Source organism: Motacilla alba, chromosome 13, assembly GCF_015832195.1.
Source record: "Motacilla alba alba isolate MOTALB_02 chromosome 13, Motacilla_alba_V1.0_pri, whole genome shotgun sequence".
Classification (NCBI taxonomy): Eukaryota; Metazoa; Chordata; class Aves; order Passeriformes; family Motacillidae; genus Motacilla; species Motacilla alba.
Window position 1 is genome coordinate 16,862,976 of NC_052028.1, and position 15,314 is coordinate 16,878,289.

At 52.5% G+C, this 15,314-nt stretch overlaps 2 protein-coding genes across 4 annotated transcripts in view; both read left to right on the forward strand.

The window, feature by feature from the left end:
- PPARGC1B (PPARG coactivator 1 beta) overlaps positions 1–4,161 on the forward strand; it is a 46,603-nt gene extending 42,442 nt beyond the window's left edge. The window contains exons 11-12 of the mRNA XM_038149944.1: positions 235–389; positions 1,935–4,161. Of these exons, the coding sequence (XP_038005872.1) occupies positions 235–389; positions 1,935–2,038 (259 nt within the window). The 3' untranslated portion in view covers positions 2,039–4,161. The remainder of the gene's footprint in view (positions 1–234; positions 390–1,934) is intronic.
- A 2,581-nt stretch (positions 4,162–6,742) lies between these two features.
- On the forward strand, positions 6,743–13,561 carry LOC119706363 (E3 ubiquitin/ISG15 ligase TRIM25-like). 3 transcript variants are annotated; one of them, XM_038149945.1, is made up of 6 exons: positions 6,743–9,051; positions 9,664–9,771; positions 10,133–10,366; positions 10,461–10,483; positions 11,369–11,589; positions 12,223–13,561. In XM_038149945.1, the coding sequence occupies exons 1-6, from the start codon at positions 8,449–8,451 to the stop codon at positions 12,558–12,560; spliced, it is 1,527 nt and encodes a 508-aa protein (XP_038005873.1). In that variant the 5' UTR covers positions 6,743–8,448; the 3' UTR covers positions 12,561–13,561. The 3 variants fall into 3 exon arrangements, with proteins under 3 accessions (XP_038005873.1, XP_038005876.1, XP_038005875.1); XM_038149948.1 differs by having other exon boundaries at positions 6,745–9,051; positions 12,325–13,561; XM_038149947.1 differs by having other exon boundaries at positions 6,750–9,051; positions 9,664–9,759.
- The last annotated feature ends 1,753 nt before the right edge of the window (positions 13,562–15,314 follow it).

The following is a 15,314-nucleotide window of genomic DNA, read 5'->3' on the forward strand; positions in this document are numbered from 1 at the left end:
TACAGGCAGCTCCTCTCCTCAAACCCCTCGGCACTGCCAGGCGGTGCCACAGCAATCCCCTGGCTCAGCCGAGCCCTCGCTCTTGGTGCTTTTGTCAAGGAGATTCAGCGTGTCCAGAGCTCCGAGGGCATCTGTGGGACGGAGGAGTGGAGGAATGATGGGTCAGGGGTGTAGTGCTGCATCACAAGGGCTGTGGGGCTCATCACATCTTGAATTCTCTCTCTGGTTGCTCAGGGGGGAGAAGTACGGCTTCATCACGTACCGCTACTCCGAGCACGCCGCCTTATCGCTGAAGAACGGCCCCTCGCTAAGGAAGAGGAACGAGCCCTCCTTCCAGCTCAGCTCTGGTGGCCTGGGGCGCTTCTTCTGGACCAGATACGCTGACCTGGGTGAGGAAGCAGCCGCTGCTTTGTCTCTTTTATCAGCACAGGGCTGTTACAGCACACTGCACCGCTGAGCCCGGTCACGCAGGGATCCCAAACACCTTCAGAGCCTGCAGGAAAAGCCTTTCCTGTGGCTCACGGGACTGCTCATGGCTCACACAGGTGGATTGGGGAACTGGGGAGAAGGAAAGAAGCTGGTGTGAGGCCTCAGGGTGTGCTGGCCGCAAAATGTAGCATCACAGCCTGGGGTGCTGGGTCTCAGCTGAGCCCATCCCGTGTCTGCTGAGTTTCTGCACAGTGCTGGAGACCTTCCAGCAGAAAACTCCCTCCCCAGGCATTAGAGAAGGCAGTCAGCAACATTTCATTAGCCCAAGAGGTGATGTGGGTGGTTTGCTGCTCTGCAGGACAGATTCACCAGGCTGCACATGCACTCTGGAGCCAAAGTGACAGCACTGAAATGTGCTGTGGTCGCATTAATCCTTTCAGTGCTTCAGCAAGGTCTCAGTGACTGTGTCACCAGGGCTGCAGCCTGAGCTGAGGGCCAGGAGCCAAACCCTGTGCTAGTCCTGCAAGAGAAATGTGTCCCAGGCTTTGCCCAGCCCTCCTTGCTTCAGGTGTTTCACCAACGCTGCATGTTTATTTCTGTACCCTCTGCAGAGGCTGCAGGTTCTGGATATTACTCGATGAGTGAAAGACTGAGGTCCAGAAAATAAAGCCCCAAGTCTTGACTTACCTCCAGATGCCCCATCTGATTCAAGTACTCCCTGATTTTTTTATCACCTTGCAGTATCTGCTCTGCTTAGAGCAGCCATCCCTTGACTTTGATTGCGGGCACAAATGTCCATTGGTCATCTAAATAAATCCCAGAGCCTCCCATTCTGGGCACAGAGAAATTAGGAGCCAGATAGCACCCCATGAGGAAGATGGTGACTGTGCAGTGCTGTGGGGAGGGGGGCCAGAGCTGCCCCCCTGCCTAAGAGAAACCCCCTGAGTGCTCCTCACCTGATTTCTGCAGAGCCACCAGTCACCCCCTTCCTGCACAGCCCAGCTCATTCCTAAAATCCTGCTCATCCTGGTACAGGAAGAGAAGGGAAGCCCCCAGGCAGAGGGGAAATGCAACCACCCCATTCAAAAATACACACCCAAAACGTTAAGCTGCTGTGAAATTAGGCAGCCTTAGTTCTGCTACGTGCTGAACTCCCTGGGCTTTCCAGGGACGCTCAGGGTTCAGCTCCTGGCACAGGGCTGGCAGTGGAGCAGGCTGGCTCTGCCACCAGCACAGCTCCCGTGGGATGGCCCTGTGTCAGCCCCTCCAAATTCAGCTGCACCCAGCAGATTTTTTCACCCCTGGCAGTGAATGCCAGTGGTGTGTGCCCTGCCCAGCTGGGCCTGGCTGCAGCCCCTCTGCCCCAGCTCTTTTCAGTGTCACCATCACTGGCGGTGCGGTAGCAGGGCAGTGAGCAGTGCCCTGCTGTGCCTCAGTTTCCCTCCCCATGAGGCAGAGAGGACGCTGATCCCCCTCCCTGACCCTTCTGTCCCTGCCATCCCCAGATTGCAGCACGGACGAGTCCTCCCCAGCTGCGGTGAAAAGCAAGTACGAGACCATGGATTTCGACAGCTTGCTGCAGGAGGCCCAGCTCAGCCTGCATCGGTAACAGCCTTAACCTTGGAGGAATACCTCAATACCTCAGTCAAGGCACTTCCAATATGTTTACGTTTTCAAAGAAATTATTCAGTCTATGGCAAGCGAGAGAGCGAGAGAGAGCGAGAGCACGCCCGCGAGAGAGAGACTGCTGTCCCCTGATCGATGTTTACATTGAACAAAGCTGCTTCTGTCTGTGAGTCCCCATGGTGTTGATGTCTCACTGCCACACGTTAGTCCCCCCTCTGCTTCTGACTGGTTGTTTTAGGGTGAGCCTAGGAGCCCCCCGGCCCCTCTTCCCCCTCCCAGCCCTCCCCATGCTCCCGCCGTGGAGTTGCAGCTGTGTTCACCATAACATTTTTTTGTCCGTAGTGTGTGATGATGAAATTGTTCATTGTGAATAGAATCAGGATTATAAACTAATTTTTAATAGAAGAAGAGAAGAAAAAAAAAAGTATATACTTAAAAAAAATGTATTTATGGCTCAGATGTACTGTAATTCAGATTTATTGTACCGCTTCCTTGATTTTTAACTATGCACTGTAATGAGGCACTTGCCACTCAGCAAATGGGGGGTCAGAGCAGTCACAGAGCTGCCATTCCCCTGCCTCCCCTGCTGGCAAACCGGGGTGCTCGGTGCTTGCCCCGGGGTCACCCACTTTGCTGTCAAAGCCATTCTTCGTGCTGGCGTGGCCCGAGCCCCCGGCATCACCCCCGTGCTGAGCTGGCTCCTGCAGGGTGATGGATGCAGCTTTGCCGGCTGCAGAGGGTGGGAGAGGGATGCGCTGCCGGCAGCCGGCGCCGCTCCAGCCTCTGCTGCCTTTGGAGCCAGGAGAGAGGGGCTGGGGGGCTGCAGCCAGCCGGGCACACGGGTCCTGCTGGCACAGCCTGGGGGATGGATGTGTCTGGTCTGTGTGGAGGAGCTGGCTCCTCTCCAGCTCCTTGGATGGCCGGGAGACTGGCCGGGCCCTGTGGCTTGATCCACACTCGCTTTCACACCCCGCAAAGCAAGCGGGGCGAGAAGACCTGTCTGTGCTTCCCACTGGGCAGCCAGCCCCAAATCCAGCCCGAAGCCCAGCCCCAAGCCCAGCCCCAAGTGCAGAGAGGCAGGGCGGGCACAGCACCCACCCTGAGCACCCAGCCAGCCCCCTGCCCCATAGCTGATAAGCCATACACGTCCCAGCACCCACCTGCACCCCGGATCCGTGCAGCACCCCGGGGCACAGCTCCGCCTCTGGCCAAGGGCCCTCGGCGCTGGATCTAAGCGTAAAATGCACTTGTGGACTTGCCCTCCATGCGTGGGTGTGGTGGGAAGGGGACACGGCCCCCACCAGCCGCAGCAGAGCCCACCACCAGCCGGCCAGAGGCACTGTGTTCCCAAGGGAGCGGGAACCTCGCCGCTCCTCAAGCCATTGCCACCTTCTCCTTTTCTTTTTCAAGCCCCAGAGACCACTAGGGATCCAGCCATCCTCTGTAGATAGAATATTATAGCCTTAACTCTGCCAATAGATAGATTAGAGTCTCCTGGGGTCTCCCCTCCCCACGACCCGGGGGTTTTATCCCCGGTTCCCTGGGTGCGTTCCGTCCTGCAGGGAGAGTGACCGAAGCCTGGGAAGCGGCACACGATGTGACGCCGGGAGCCGGAGCCCTGCCGGGGCGGCCCCCGGAGCGCAGCCGGGCTCTGGCAGGAGCAGGAACGCCGGCAGCGCCGACACCAGCACAGTTCCCTGGCCGTTCCCTCGGGAGAGCCGTGGTTCTGACAACAGCCAGCCCGGCAGCGCCAGGGCCCGGAGGCCACCGCGGTGACGATCGCTGCCAGGGAACAGTCCTCGTGCCATTCCAGCAGTGAAATCTGGAGCCTCTCCCGCTCCAAAATCCCCCGGTTCTCATCCCACCTTAGCGACCGCGAGCGGCTCTGGCCGAGACTGAGCATCTGCTATTGGCAATTGCCTCATTGTAGCTTTGCCTTTTTCTGTCCTAGTATTTCCTCACGATGATGATGTTTACATGTGATTGCTATAGAGCTTATGTAGAATGTATATAGCGACACATTTAGGGTGGGTAGTACTGTCCTGTGCTGTGCTGATGTTTTTCAGAAAATGATCAACCCAAAAGAAAAAAACCAACAAAAAAAAAAAAAAAAGAAAAAAAAAAGAAAGGAAAAAAAAAAAAAAAGAAAAGCAAATAAGTGGAATTCTTCCATCTCCCACTCAGCTGGGGGCACCCATGGCTGGGCCCCGCTGGGGATGCATCAAGGGTGGTGGAGGGGGTTAGTGCAGAGTTGGGGGGGCTCCAGCCCACGCCAGGGGATCACTCAGTCACTTCCCAAGCACTGGTTTTGGTGGACCCAGCCCCAGAATTCCCCAGTGCTTTCCTGTGCCTGGGTGCCCTGGTCGGCCCCAGCCCAGCTGCCAGGTCCCGAGGCCGGTGCTGGGGAAGGGGAGGCTGGTCCTGCACAGAGCTCATCAGTACTGCAGCCCTAGGGTAGGAGGAGATGCAATAAGTGGTCTTTGTGGTGCCTGAAGCCTATAAGTGGGGTTGGGTTTTCTTTTTTTTTTTTTTTTCTCTTTTTTTTTTTAATTTTTAAATTTTTTTCTGTTCACTTGGGATGGTTTGTTTTCCCTCCTCCCCAAAAAAAATTTTTCTTTTCCAGACTTATGCACTATGCTTAGAGCCCCTTGGGCTGTGTGCTGCCTGCCCTGGGGCTTCCCCCACCTTTTAGGACTGGGTGAAAAATAAATTTCCACTTGATTTTTTTTTTTCTCCTTTTTAATTTTGTGGGATTTTTCTTTTTACTCTAAAGGTGTCTTTAGCTCACAGTGCTCGAGTCTGCAGGAAGGTGGGTCGGGCACAGGGGCAGGTGAGAGCTCCCTGCTGAGCTGCCAAAGGTTTGGATGCTGACAGGGAAATGGGGCAGGAGCAAAGCAATGCCCAGGCACTGCTGCCAGGGAAGCCAGAGGTGCCCAGAGCTTTGCAGGAGCTGCCAGGGACTGGGGATCCCCCCCTTTCCCAAGGATTGCCTTCCCATCCCACCCAGCCTGTGGGACCCCTCACACCCCAGCCCCCTGCAAGGGCTGGGGCTGTGGGATGGCCAGGAGAAACCGGGAGCAAAAGGGTTTGTTCTGGTAGGCAATAAGTCAGGAGGAGCTTTATTTTTTTAAACTGTGTAAGTGTAGAACGTCCCCCAGCCGCTTCCTGCAGGTGCTGTGGGCAAATGCTGAATGTGTGGAGAGTTCCTGATGAAATGCCCCTTTGCTTGTTTTGCACAGGTTTGCCCCAGAAAAACTCGTTGTTCGGGGGGGGCAGCGGGTTTCTGGCTGGAATCCAGCGCGCCCCCGAGGCTCCGCAGGGAGGAGCAAACGTTTCTGAGTGTGTGGGCTGAATGCAGAGGACAATCGCGGGTTTTAGGTTGGATGCTGCCCCAAAGCAGAGGTTTCTCTCATTTCCTCAGCACAGCTGAGGGCTGCGCACCTTTCAGGAGGCAGCAGCTCAGCCACCTTGTTGCAGTCCTGGGTCTGATCTCAGCCCTGCGCCGTGCAAATGAGTTTTGCAGTTGCTGATCTACACTGTTTTCTCCTTTTTTTGGGATTTTTTTTTCTTTCTGGAGGTCTGCTGAGTCCTGAGGTACTGGTGTTGGAGCTGAACCCGACACCCGTTCTGTTCTAAATCCATCCCTGACAATCTCAAGCAATACAGAGCCAAATGCAGCCTTGGGCTTTCATTTTGGGCTTTCATTTTAGGGTTTCATTCCTCTTCCCTCGCCCTCCCCAGGGCCAGGGGCAGCAGCAGGAGCTGGGGAGGGAGTGTGTGAGTGCATGTGAGAAAGAGAGAGAACAGTTCAACTGATGCATTTCTTCAGAAAGGTGTAAGAATTTCACCTAAAAAGGGGCACATCTGCTTTGTTATTTATATAAAAAAGCTAAATTCTGTGTTTTTCTTCTTTTTTTTTTAATGTAAAAGGACACTGCTCATAATTATTAGGGGCCAATTCTGCCTCTGTTGCTCATGCTGAGTAAGCACTACTTTACTCTGCAATTTTCTACTTGCAGAGTGAGTAAAAGCAGCAGAATTGATCCCTTTATGATTAAGAATCGAGTTTTTAGTATTTTTTTTAATTGGTAGTGGTTTTTTTATATTTCACTTAATTTTTCCCCCCGTTCCGTTCTGTTGTGTCCTTATTTATGTAATATACTTTAACCTTAAGAGATGGCATGGATTCTGATGCCTTTCCCTTATTATTATTGTTATTATTTTTAAAAAAGAAAAGAGATTTATTTCTAGTGTGATTTAACTGTCTACCTTCTAAAATGAGAGAACGTTTTCTTGTATTTTTACATTGTCAGATTCTATAGTTTCATAGATAATTTAACCAAATCGCTCAATGTATTCTCTATATCTATCCAGTGGGTATAAAAGTTCTATTTTAAATTGTGTAAATACTTCAGAACTGGCTTCTTTTTCCAGACTCCCCTGCCGTGGAGTTTCTTGTTTACATCAAAAAGACTGTAGAATCTCTACGCTCATGTACTGTAAATAGTGAAGTGATCTGCCTATAAATAAACGATAACATATATACTATAAAGTGGAAAGAACAAAAAAAAAGGAACTGTGTGGGCTTCATTTCACTGCCTGCTGAGCTGTCCTGGGCTGCTTTCTGGAGTCTCAGCTCCCACCTGTGCCCTGAGCAGTGGCACCTGACCAAATCCTGCCCGGGCCTCTGCTGGCACAGGAGCTGCCTGGCAGGGAGCTCAGCTCTGTGCCACACAGGCTCTGCCCAGGGGCTCTGGAGGCTGTGCTTCAGGTCACCCACACAAGTGCCCGCTCAGCATTCATCACTGCCAGCCTGCTGTCCAGCTCCATCCAGGGGGCTTTGCAGAGGGGAACAGCTTTGGTTCCTTTGGCCTCTGGCTGCTGGTCCAGCTGTCCCAGCCCCTCTTCCCACAAGGATTTTCCCAGCTTTCCTTCCTGCCTCATCTCCTGACCCATCACAGCAGGGTGGACCTTCTGCCGTGCTGCCCTTGAAGTGTCCAAGCTCTCAGCCTCGAGCTGCTGCGAGGAGTTTGTCCTGTTGTCACTGAAAATGAGGAATTAAACTCTCTAACACTGCGAGGAGTTTGTCCTGTTGTCCCTGAAAATGAGGAATTAAACTCTAAGCATTTTAATTTCAATATTAGAATTGGCATTTCTTTATTTCAGCCCCAGGCATGAGGGGCGTAACTCCCAATTACACACACCACACCTTGCTGACCAACCAGCTGAAATCTATGTAACTTTTACACATCCAATACATTTCCCCAAACTCATACCTATATGCTAAATTTTCTGCATGTGTAATTCACTTCTCAGAGTTTATTTTCATTGGTGAAGGGTTCTTTTCAGGGTCCCGGTTGGTCGTTCGGGGAACATCCCATTCCTGCAATTATTCTTTTTTGGTCACAGACCTCCAAAAACATTTCTTCTCTTTGAATGCATCCCATTGTTGTTCTTATAAATACATAATATATTGTTGGTTTTTCACAAATACTAAGATGAATGCTATATGTATAATGTTAAAATAACTTTGCTTTTATTCCTGCTATTAACAAAAACTTAGACATAACAGCAGTGGTAGCTGATATAATTATGAGTGAACTGTCTGTTTGGTTGGGATAACATCCAGTGAACATGTAAGGAGGACACTGCTGTTGATATGCCAGCTATCAGCATCTGCCTTCTGAAGGAAGAATGGAGCAAGGCTCAGACTGGAAGTGATAAGGAGAAGGAGCCAAAACCACAGCCAAGAACCACTCATGCTCTAAAAGGGGAAACCCAAGGAGGGGCCATGCAATATAGTTCCTGGGGTATATAAACTAGTTTATGGGAAAATATGGATATGCATAAGGGTGTGTGAGTGTGCACCAAGCAGTAATGGAAAAGGTATTTAGGGGTTTCCCCGAAGGTAAAGGTGTGCCCTTCGCTGAGTGCCAAGGCGCACCCGGCCGTAACCTTTGCTTTACTGTCTCAGCCTCCTACTGTCCTTCATTAAACATCCTAAATTTTCAAAGGAGAGTGAACGTGGTCTCACCAAGATATTGGTCTGACCAAGATATTAAGCTGGTACTTAACCAGCACTGCTCAGGCTCACAGTCTTCACGGCTGAGATAACCGCTTGCACACGGGACAAAGCCCTAAGGAATTCCCAATATTTCATTAAACGCGACTTCTTACAACTTTTTTCTCGAAACCAGGAGAGCCACAGCCCCTGCCTACGTGGCCCCAAGAGGCAGGAAGCTGGAGAGAGGAGAGGGAGGACACTCCCTTGCAAGGAGGAGGAGATAGCAGGTTTGCCCACGGGATAAATAAAGTTCATTCCTCGTCACTGCTCGCGTTCAGTTTCGTTTCCCAGCAGAGCCCTCCTCGTCAGCCGTGCCCGGAGCTGCAGCCATGGCCCAGGCAAAGGCCATGGCCGGGCTGAAGGAAGAGCTGACCTGTCCCATCTGCCTGGACATCTACAGGGACCCCACGAGCGTGGACTGCAGCCACAGCTTCTGCAAGGAGTGCATCAAGCAGGCGCTGCGGGGCCAGCAGAGCCCTGCCCGCTGCCCGCTGTGCCACTCGCCCGTCGGGGAGCTGCGGGCCAACTTCCACCTCCGCAACATCGTGCAGAAGTTCGTGGATGCTCCCGCGCTCCAGGAGGAGGAACAAGGCAAGGAGAAGGCGGAAAGCTCGGGGCAGGCCGAGGAGGTGCTCCGGTGTGATTTCTGCCTCCAGGAGCCGCAGCCCGCCGTGAAGACGTGCCTGAGCTGCGAAGCCTCGCTGTGCCAAGCGCACCTGAGCAGGCACAACCTTAAGAACGACCAGAGGAGCCACGTGCTGGTGGAGCCCTGCGACGGCCGGCTTCTGGCTGAGAGGAGATGCCCCCAGCACGGCAAAGTGCTGGAGTGCTTCTGTGAGACCGACTCGGAGTGCATCTGCGTCCTGTGCTCCGTCATCTCCCACAAGAGCCACAGGATCATCAGCTTGGAGGAGGCTTTCGGCGAAGCCCAGGTGAGAGGCTGCTGGCGCGGTGGCACCGGCCTGGATTGCGCCAGGAAAACCCCAGAGAGCTGCCACGGCACAGGGGCAGCTCCGCAGTTTGAGAACTGCAGAGCCAGCATGGGGCTGAATTGCAATCCTGGGCTTTTATCCTTAGTTTTGTCCCAGAGTCTCCCCGGCTTTGGCCCTTGAGGTATAAAACAAGATGTTATCAAGGCTTTTTTCCCCTCCTCAGGGAAGAGTTTGGCCAAACTGGTGGGACTGAGCGCTCCTGCAAGGTTTTAGTCCTTGGTGCGCCTCCAAGGCAAAGATGAGCCTGAGCTGCACTTATGCAAAGATAATTAATGGCAGAGTAACAGAAGGAAAGGTGCCAGCAGGGGAAATAGCTTTATGTGTGGCTAGTGCAGGTGAACAGTTTTCAGCCTCAAATTGTCCTTTTTGTGCTTGTAATTGTGGCATTTCTTCAGGGATAAAACCTTCCAGTGAACGTTTATCTGCTGATTTGTCCTGAGAGCAGGCAGTGAGCAGACCTTTGCAAGTCTCGCTTAACCCCTGTGATAAAACTGCTGATCTCGTGCATTATGGTATTCCTGTCCTGATATCTCCTTCCCGTGATATTTGTAGGAATCTTATCCTGGCATTCTGGAATCACTGAACAACCATGAAGCTGCCGTGGATAAAGCCATAGCAAACCTGCTGAAACAAAAAGAGGGACTCAAGGTTTGTTTCAAGGTCCAATATCACCTTGGGGTGTTTGCTTGCTGCTAAATAAGGAGATAAAGGTTTCTTTTGCCCTTCTCCAGATTATGGATTCTGAAGCTTTCTTAGTTCCTGCGTGGTTTCTCATGTACTTTTGAGATTTCTTCTTTGAAGAAGGATGATGCAGAACTTTCTTATCAGACTGGGAGGTCCATTCTTAGTTAATCTTGAAAGTCTTTGCCCCTTGATGAGTGGCTGGGGTGTTGCTTTTGTTTTTTTCCAACCTCCAACGTTTAGTGACTTTTTTAATCCCAGAACAAAGACAGATTTTTTTTCTGGGTATGAGCTTATGTGGAAAATGTCCCTTACAAATTTGAAATTGTTTTCTTAATAGACTGATGAGAGCCAGCGGAGGGAACGGCTGGAGAGCCTGTTCAAGGAGATGCAGAAGGAGCTAGAGAAGAAAAAAGGGGAGGTCCTGAAAGTTCTCAGTGACTATGAGGAGGAACAACTTTCTAAGATTCAGACAGAGGTGAATAATCACAAGAGGATGAAGGATTCAGCCAGCCAGGATGTCCGGGAGCTGGAGGCTCTGAGGAATCAGAAGGACACGCTTCTTTTCACCAAGGTACCTATCAGCATCCCCATCCCCAGAGACACCCAGCTCCAGAGCCGGCCTGTGCCTGCGCTGGGCTGATCCTGCTTTCCAAATGTCTTTCCAGGCTTTTTCAGCGATCAAAGGCAGGTAAGCTGCTGCTGAGGTTTAATATCTTTATTGATGATGCGGACGAGGGACGGAGCGCGCTCTCAGTGAGTTCCAGCCGGCCCAAGGCGGGCAGGAGTGGGATCAGGACAGGCTGGATGCACGGGCCAAGGGCAGCAGTGGGAGGCCCGTGAGGCAAAGGGCAGGTCCTGCACTGTGGTTACAACAATGTCATGCTGTTCCGGGCTGGGGGACAGTGACAGCAAAGCTGCCTGGCAGGAAAGACGCTGGGAATGCTGTTCAGTGTTGGCTGAACGTGAGCCCAGGTGTGCCCAGGTGGGCAAGAGGCAATGGCACCTGGGCTGTCTCAGCAATGGTGTGGCAGCAGGAGCAGGGCAGGGACTGTCCCCTGTGCTGGCACTGCTGAGGTGACAGCGTGAGTGCTGTGTCCAGTTCTGGGCCCTCAGGGCAAGAGCGCCCTGGAGGGGCTGGAGCGTGCCCAGGGAAGGGAACGGAGCTGGGAAGGGTCTGGAGAATCCCTGAGGGAGCTGGGAAGGGGCTCAGCCTGGAGAAAAGGAGGCTCAGGGGGGCCCTTCTGGCTCTGCACAGCTCCTGGCAGGAGGGGACAGCCGGGGGCTCGGGCTCTGCTCCCAGGAACAGGGACAGGAGGAGAGGGAGCAGCCTCAGGCTGGGCCAGGGCAGGCTCAGGGTGGGCACAGCAGGAATTTCCCCATGGAAAGGGGGCTCAGGCCCTGGAACTGCCCAGGGAGGTTTGGAGTGCCCATCCCTGGAGTGTCCCAGGAAGGGCTGGAGGTGGCACTCGGGGCTCTGGGCTGGGGACAGGGTGGGGATGGGCACAGCTGGGACTCGCTGGCCTTGGCGTTCTTTTCCCACCTCTGTTTCTGTGATTCCTTCTGCACGTTTTAGGAAATGCCAGTCACTTCCTAACATGGATGGTGTGATGGTGCCAAAGCCACCCATTATTTTGGAGAAATCAACAAGAGATAATATTCTGAGACTTTTCCAGCAATTTGTCTCAAACATGGAGGTCTCCTTTAAGCAGCCATCACCTTCGGGATACCAGCAACAGGGACGAGGACCTGGACGGGGACAGAGACAGGGACGGGGACGGAGACAGGGACGTACTGGTAAGTGCTCATTTCACCATGTCAAAAGCAAATGGGGAAGTCAATAAAACCTGTGTAAGAAAGGACTGTAATGAGGCACCAAATACACTGAATAGCCCTAGAAATGCTTACTTCCTTACACTGTATGCCTGTTTGCACATGTGTGTGCAGCAAAGGGAGCTGGTCCTGGCGTTCAGGGCTTTGGGGCATGCCTTGAATACATCTTGCTAAACCAGGCTATGGATGAAGAGGTTGGGAAATCCCAGGAGTTTTCTGGGAGGATTAAGAGAAGATCATAGCAATACCTCTGTGGCCTCCATTTGATTCAAGTGGAAAATTGAGAACTCATCCCAGCAGCAGCCAGGTGGAGTTTGCTTAGGACATAAATAATCTGCTGTTTCTGTGTACTTGTAGTCATGTTGTGGTTTAAAGAAGTTTGGCTTTTAGTTGGGGAGGGAGTGCAGGAGCTGTGGATGTGATTCCCTGTGGAGACCTTGGCAGCTTCCTTTGGGCCTAACAAAACCAATCGGCTGGCTAATTTTGAATATTGACACCCTGTAAAACCACTTAAGAGAGCTGAATACGCCTCTGTGAAATCACATTTAAAGACTTACCAGCCCTGGAAAAACTCTCTTGCTTCTGGCCTTTCAACAGGGAACTGGTCAGAGGCCGGGCCAGGCCCTGCTGTGCCATGTGAGCTGTTCGGCCCGCGGCACATCGTGGTTGACGATTTTCCCTCCACTGTGTCCCAACCAGGGCTGTGGGACCCTGACACCGGGATCTTCCCCGAGGAGGAGGTGTCAGAAGCGGTCATGGCCATGAGCGGCCTTAGGACCTCAGACATCCTGATGCAGGAGCAGTCAGGTGGCCGAGAGTCACCCGAGATCGTAGAGTTCACGACAGCACGGCGCAGCCCAGTTCAGGATGCCTGGTCAGTGCCGCGTGGCTCTCTCAACGTGGATCACCAAGGACGTTCCTTTAGGCGCTTTTAGCCGGCCATTCTGCCGGCAGAAGGACAAAAGGGGCAGGCGCAGCTTTTCTTTTTTCGGCACCCCTCATGAAGAAAATGCACAGACCAGCATGGCTCGCGTGGTGCCGGCAGGGACCACGGGACCAGCAGCAAGAGACACAACAGTTCCGCCAGACAAGATCAACCTTTCAGCACTGCAGAATTCTATAAAACCTGTTTCAATTGATAAAGCTTGAGAATAAACGAACCTACGAACACCAATTCTCTCCCAAACCAGAAAAAGGAAAGGGTGGAGACACGTAGAGACAAAAACATAGAGACACCAAGGTCAGTGAAGGAGTCAAATCCCAGATGGGAGCAGACTGAGGAGATGCCTTAGTCTTGGGCTCAAATTCTCTTGTAAGGCTACGGTGAAGGTATAATTGATACATCAGATTTTTTTCCCTGTAACTCATGAAATGCACTGGGGGGATGTAGCATTCTAACCACAGCCGTGAGCAGGGGCACCCGTGTTGAAGCAAGCAGATGTTGAAATAGCTGTGATCCAATGAGACGCTTGAACAAAGAGAGATGAGAAAACTTGCCCCAAGGATAGGAGAAGAAAACCTCTGTTTCCAGAGATAAAAGAAGAGAACTTTTGTTTCTATACTAGAACAGCTCATCCTTAAAATTTCACCCCAATAAGCTGAAATGGCCCATGTTGGTGGTTGTGGAAAGACTATATCACCAATGGGAGGGACTTCAACGTTGCAGGTTTCCAGGCAGCCGCTACTCATGAAAATTAAACCATGAGAGAAATGTTTCGTGTGGAAAAGTCTCCATGGCATGGCAAGAGAAACTGTACCCAAGTGAACTGAAAAATACTATTCTAGAGGTGGTAAATTGACTGAAAGTTCCAGGTTGTGTCTCTTTACATTGTCAATGGGAAAGGAAAGAAGAATTGGAGGAGGGTTCTGAAGGTTTATCCTGAATCTTTCTTTTTCTTTTAGTTCTGTTAATAAAGTTTTCTTTCTACTCTTTAAAGTTTTGAGGCTGCTTTCTCTCCTCCTAATTGATACCTCGCAGCAGAAAATGAGTGAATAATTCTAGTGTGTGTACTGGCATTTGGCCAGGGTTAAAGCCACTGCAACGCCTTTGCAATGCTTTGTAAGCTCAGGCTAAAGTCCCAGAGCTGTGCACAGTGGACATTTGGCTGACTAAAATGGTGAAATTAGGGTTCCCTGGGTACTGCTCTCTGGATGGCTCTTTAGCCCCCATTAATCATAATGCATTTTTCTCTTTAGGTTTTGCTCTGCCTGCCTGACAGTGGGGCTGTGCCAGGGCCAAGGGGGTGGTAGAGCCTGCCAGCTGCCAGGGATGCAGCTCCTGCCTGGGAATATCGCTGTCTGATGCCATTTTACGTGTGCCTTCTCCCAGCTTAAGTCATGCAGGAAAAACCTGGGCTCTGCACTCTGCACTTCGAGTGGTGCCACTGCCACAGGACCCCTCCTGAAGAAACTCCTCAGATGGAGTGGATGAAAAATGCAGCTAGGCCTGCTCCTCAAAATTTCTGGAGTGGTGTAAGAGAGCAGGAAAAAATGTGGAAAAGACTGCAGGTGGTGATGCGGCAGCCGTGCAGCACAGGATGGCAGCTGGAGAGCCCCTGGAGCCAGGAGAGCAGGCCCTGGGAGCCCAAGTGCTCTCCCAGGGGCACGGCCGTGCCCTGGCGTCCTGGTGTCCTGGTCCTTGTGGCATTCCAGGCTGTGGAAGGGATGTTTGGAAGGCCGGGGCAGGCCCAGCACGGGCACAGCTGCCCCGGGCACACGGGAGCCCCGTGCCAGCCATGCCCTGTGAGGGCTCCCCAGGCTGCAGAGGTGGCTCTGGTTTTACCCAGACCATGGACCAGTGAAGCTGCCAGGCAGGGGGATCCCAGCAGCCCGAAAGGAGCAGCTCTGCGAGGAGCTGAGCTGTGCCAGCTGCTGGTTTTTGCTGATTGGCACCGATTCAGGCAGCAGCTCAACACCTGCCTGTCTCCAGCGCATCTCTGGGAGCCCAGTGTGGGTCCCCCAGCCTGGGCACGGAGCTGGAACCTGCCTCCCAGCCCAAAGGCAGCCCCTCATCCCTGCCACTGCTGCAGCCAGCGTGCAGAGCTGATGGGAAGCCCTTTCCCTGCTGCTTCGCACAACCAGCAGGCTTCAAGGCCACCAAAGAGGAATGTTTTTTCTGAGCTACATCAGGCACTGTGATGCCAATAGGGCCCAGACAGATGAAAACATGAATTTGGAGTGGGGAAATGTGGGCATGCAGCAGGGACAGCCAGCGATGGGGTGCCCAGGGTGGGCACATGTGGAGCAGAGACACAGGAGTGGGTTCCCAGGAGGGAGAGGGGCACACAAGGGAAGGGCCTGCAGGGAGGGACAGACCCAGAGCTGACATTTGTCCTCCCAGCCTGACTTGTGCCTCCAACACTGCATTCCCAGGCAGCCTCCTGAAAATAAAGCACTGATCCTGTTTATTGAATACAATAGTTTCTTGAGGATAATTCCTGCAAGCAGACCTAGAGTCTGTCTGAAGGGGTGGTGAATGTTGACATCAGTTCATCAGTTCCCTTGGTCCCAGCAATTACTTCCAACCTGTTTTTATTTTGGCAGAACTTTGTGATAAAACAACTCCTTTTCACACAGACAGGCGCTGGTTTGGAGTAGCTCCTGTGGCTGCTGGAGGGGAGGGGGGCACTGTTATTTATCTCCCTGCACAGTGTGCCTCTTGGGAGGGGAAAATCAGTCACTCAGGAGCT

Coding starts and splice junctions, on each gene's coding strand:
- LOC119706363 (XM_038149945.1), top strand. CDS start 8,449: ATGGCCCAGGCAAAGGCCATGGCCGGGCTGAAGGAAGAGCTGACCTGT. Junction 9,052..9,663: donor AGGCTTTCGGCGAAGCCCAG/GTGAGAGGCTGC, acceptor TGATATTTGTAG/GAATCTTATCCTGGCATTCT. Junction 10,484..11,368: donor TTTTCAGCGATCAAAGGCAG/GTAAGCTGCTGC, acceptor TGCACGTTTTAG/GAAATGCCAGTCACTTCCTA.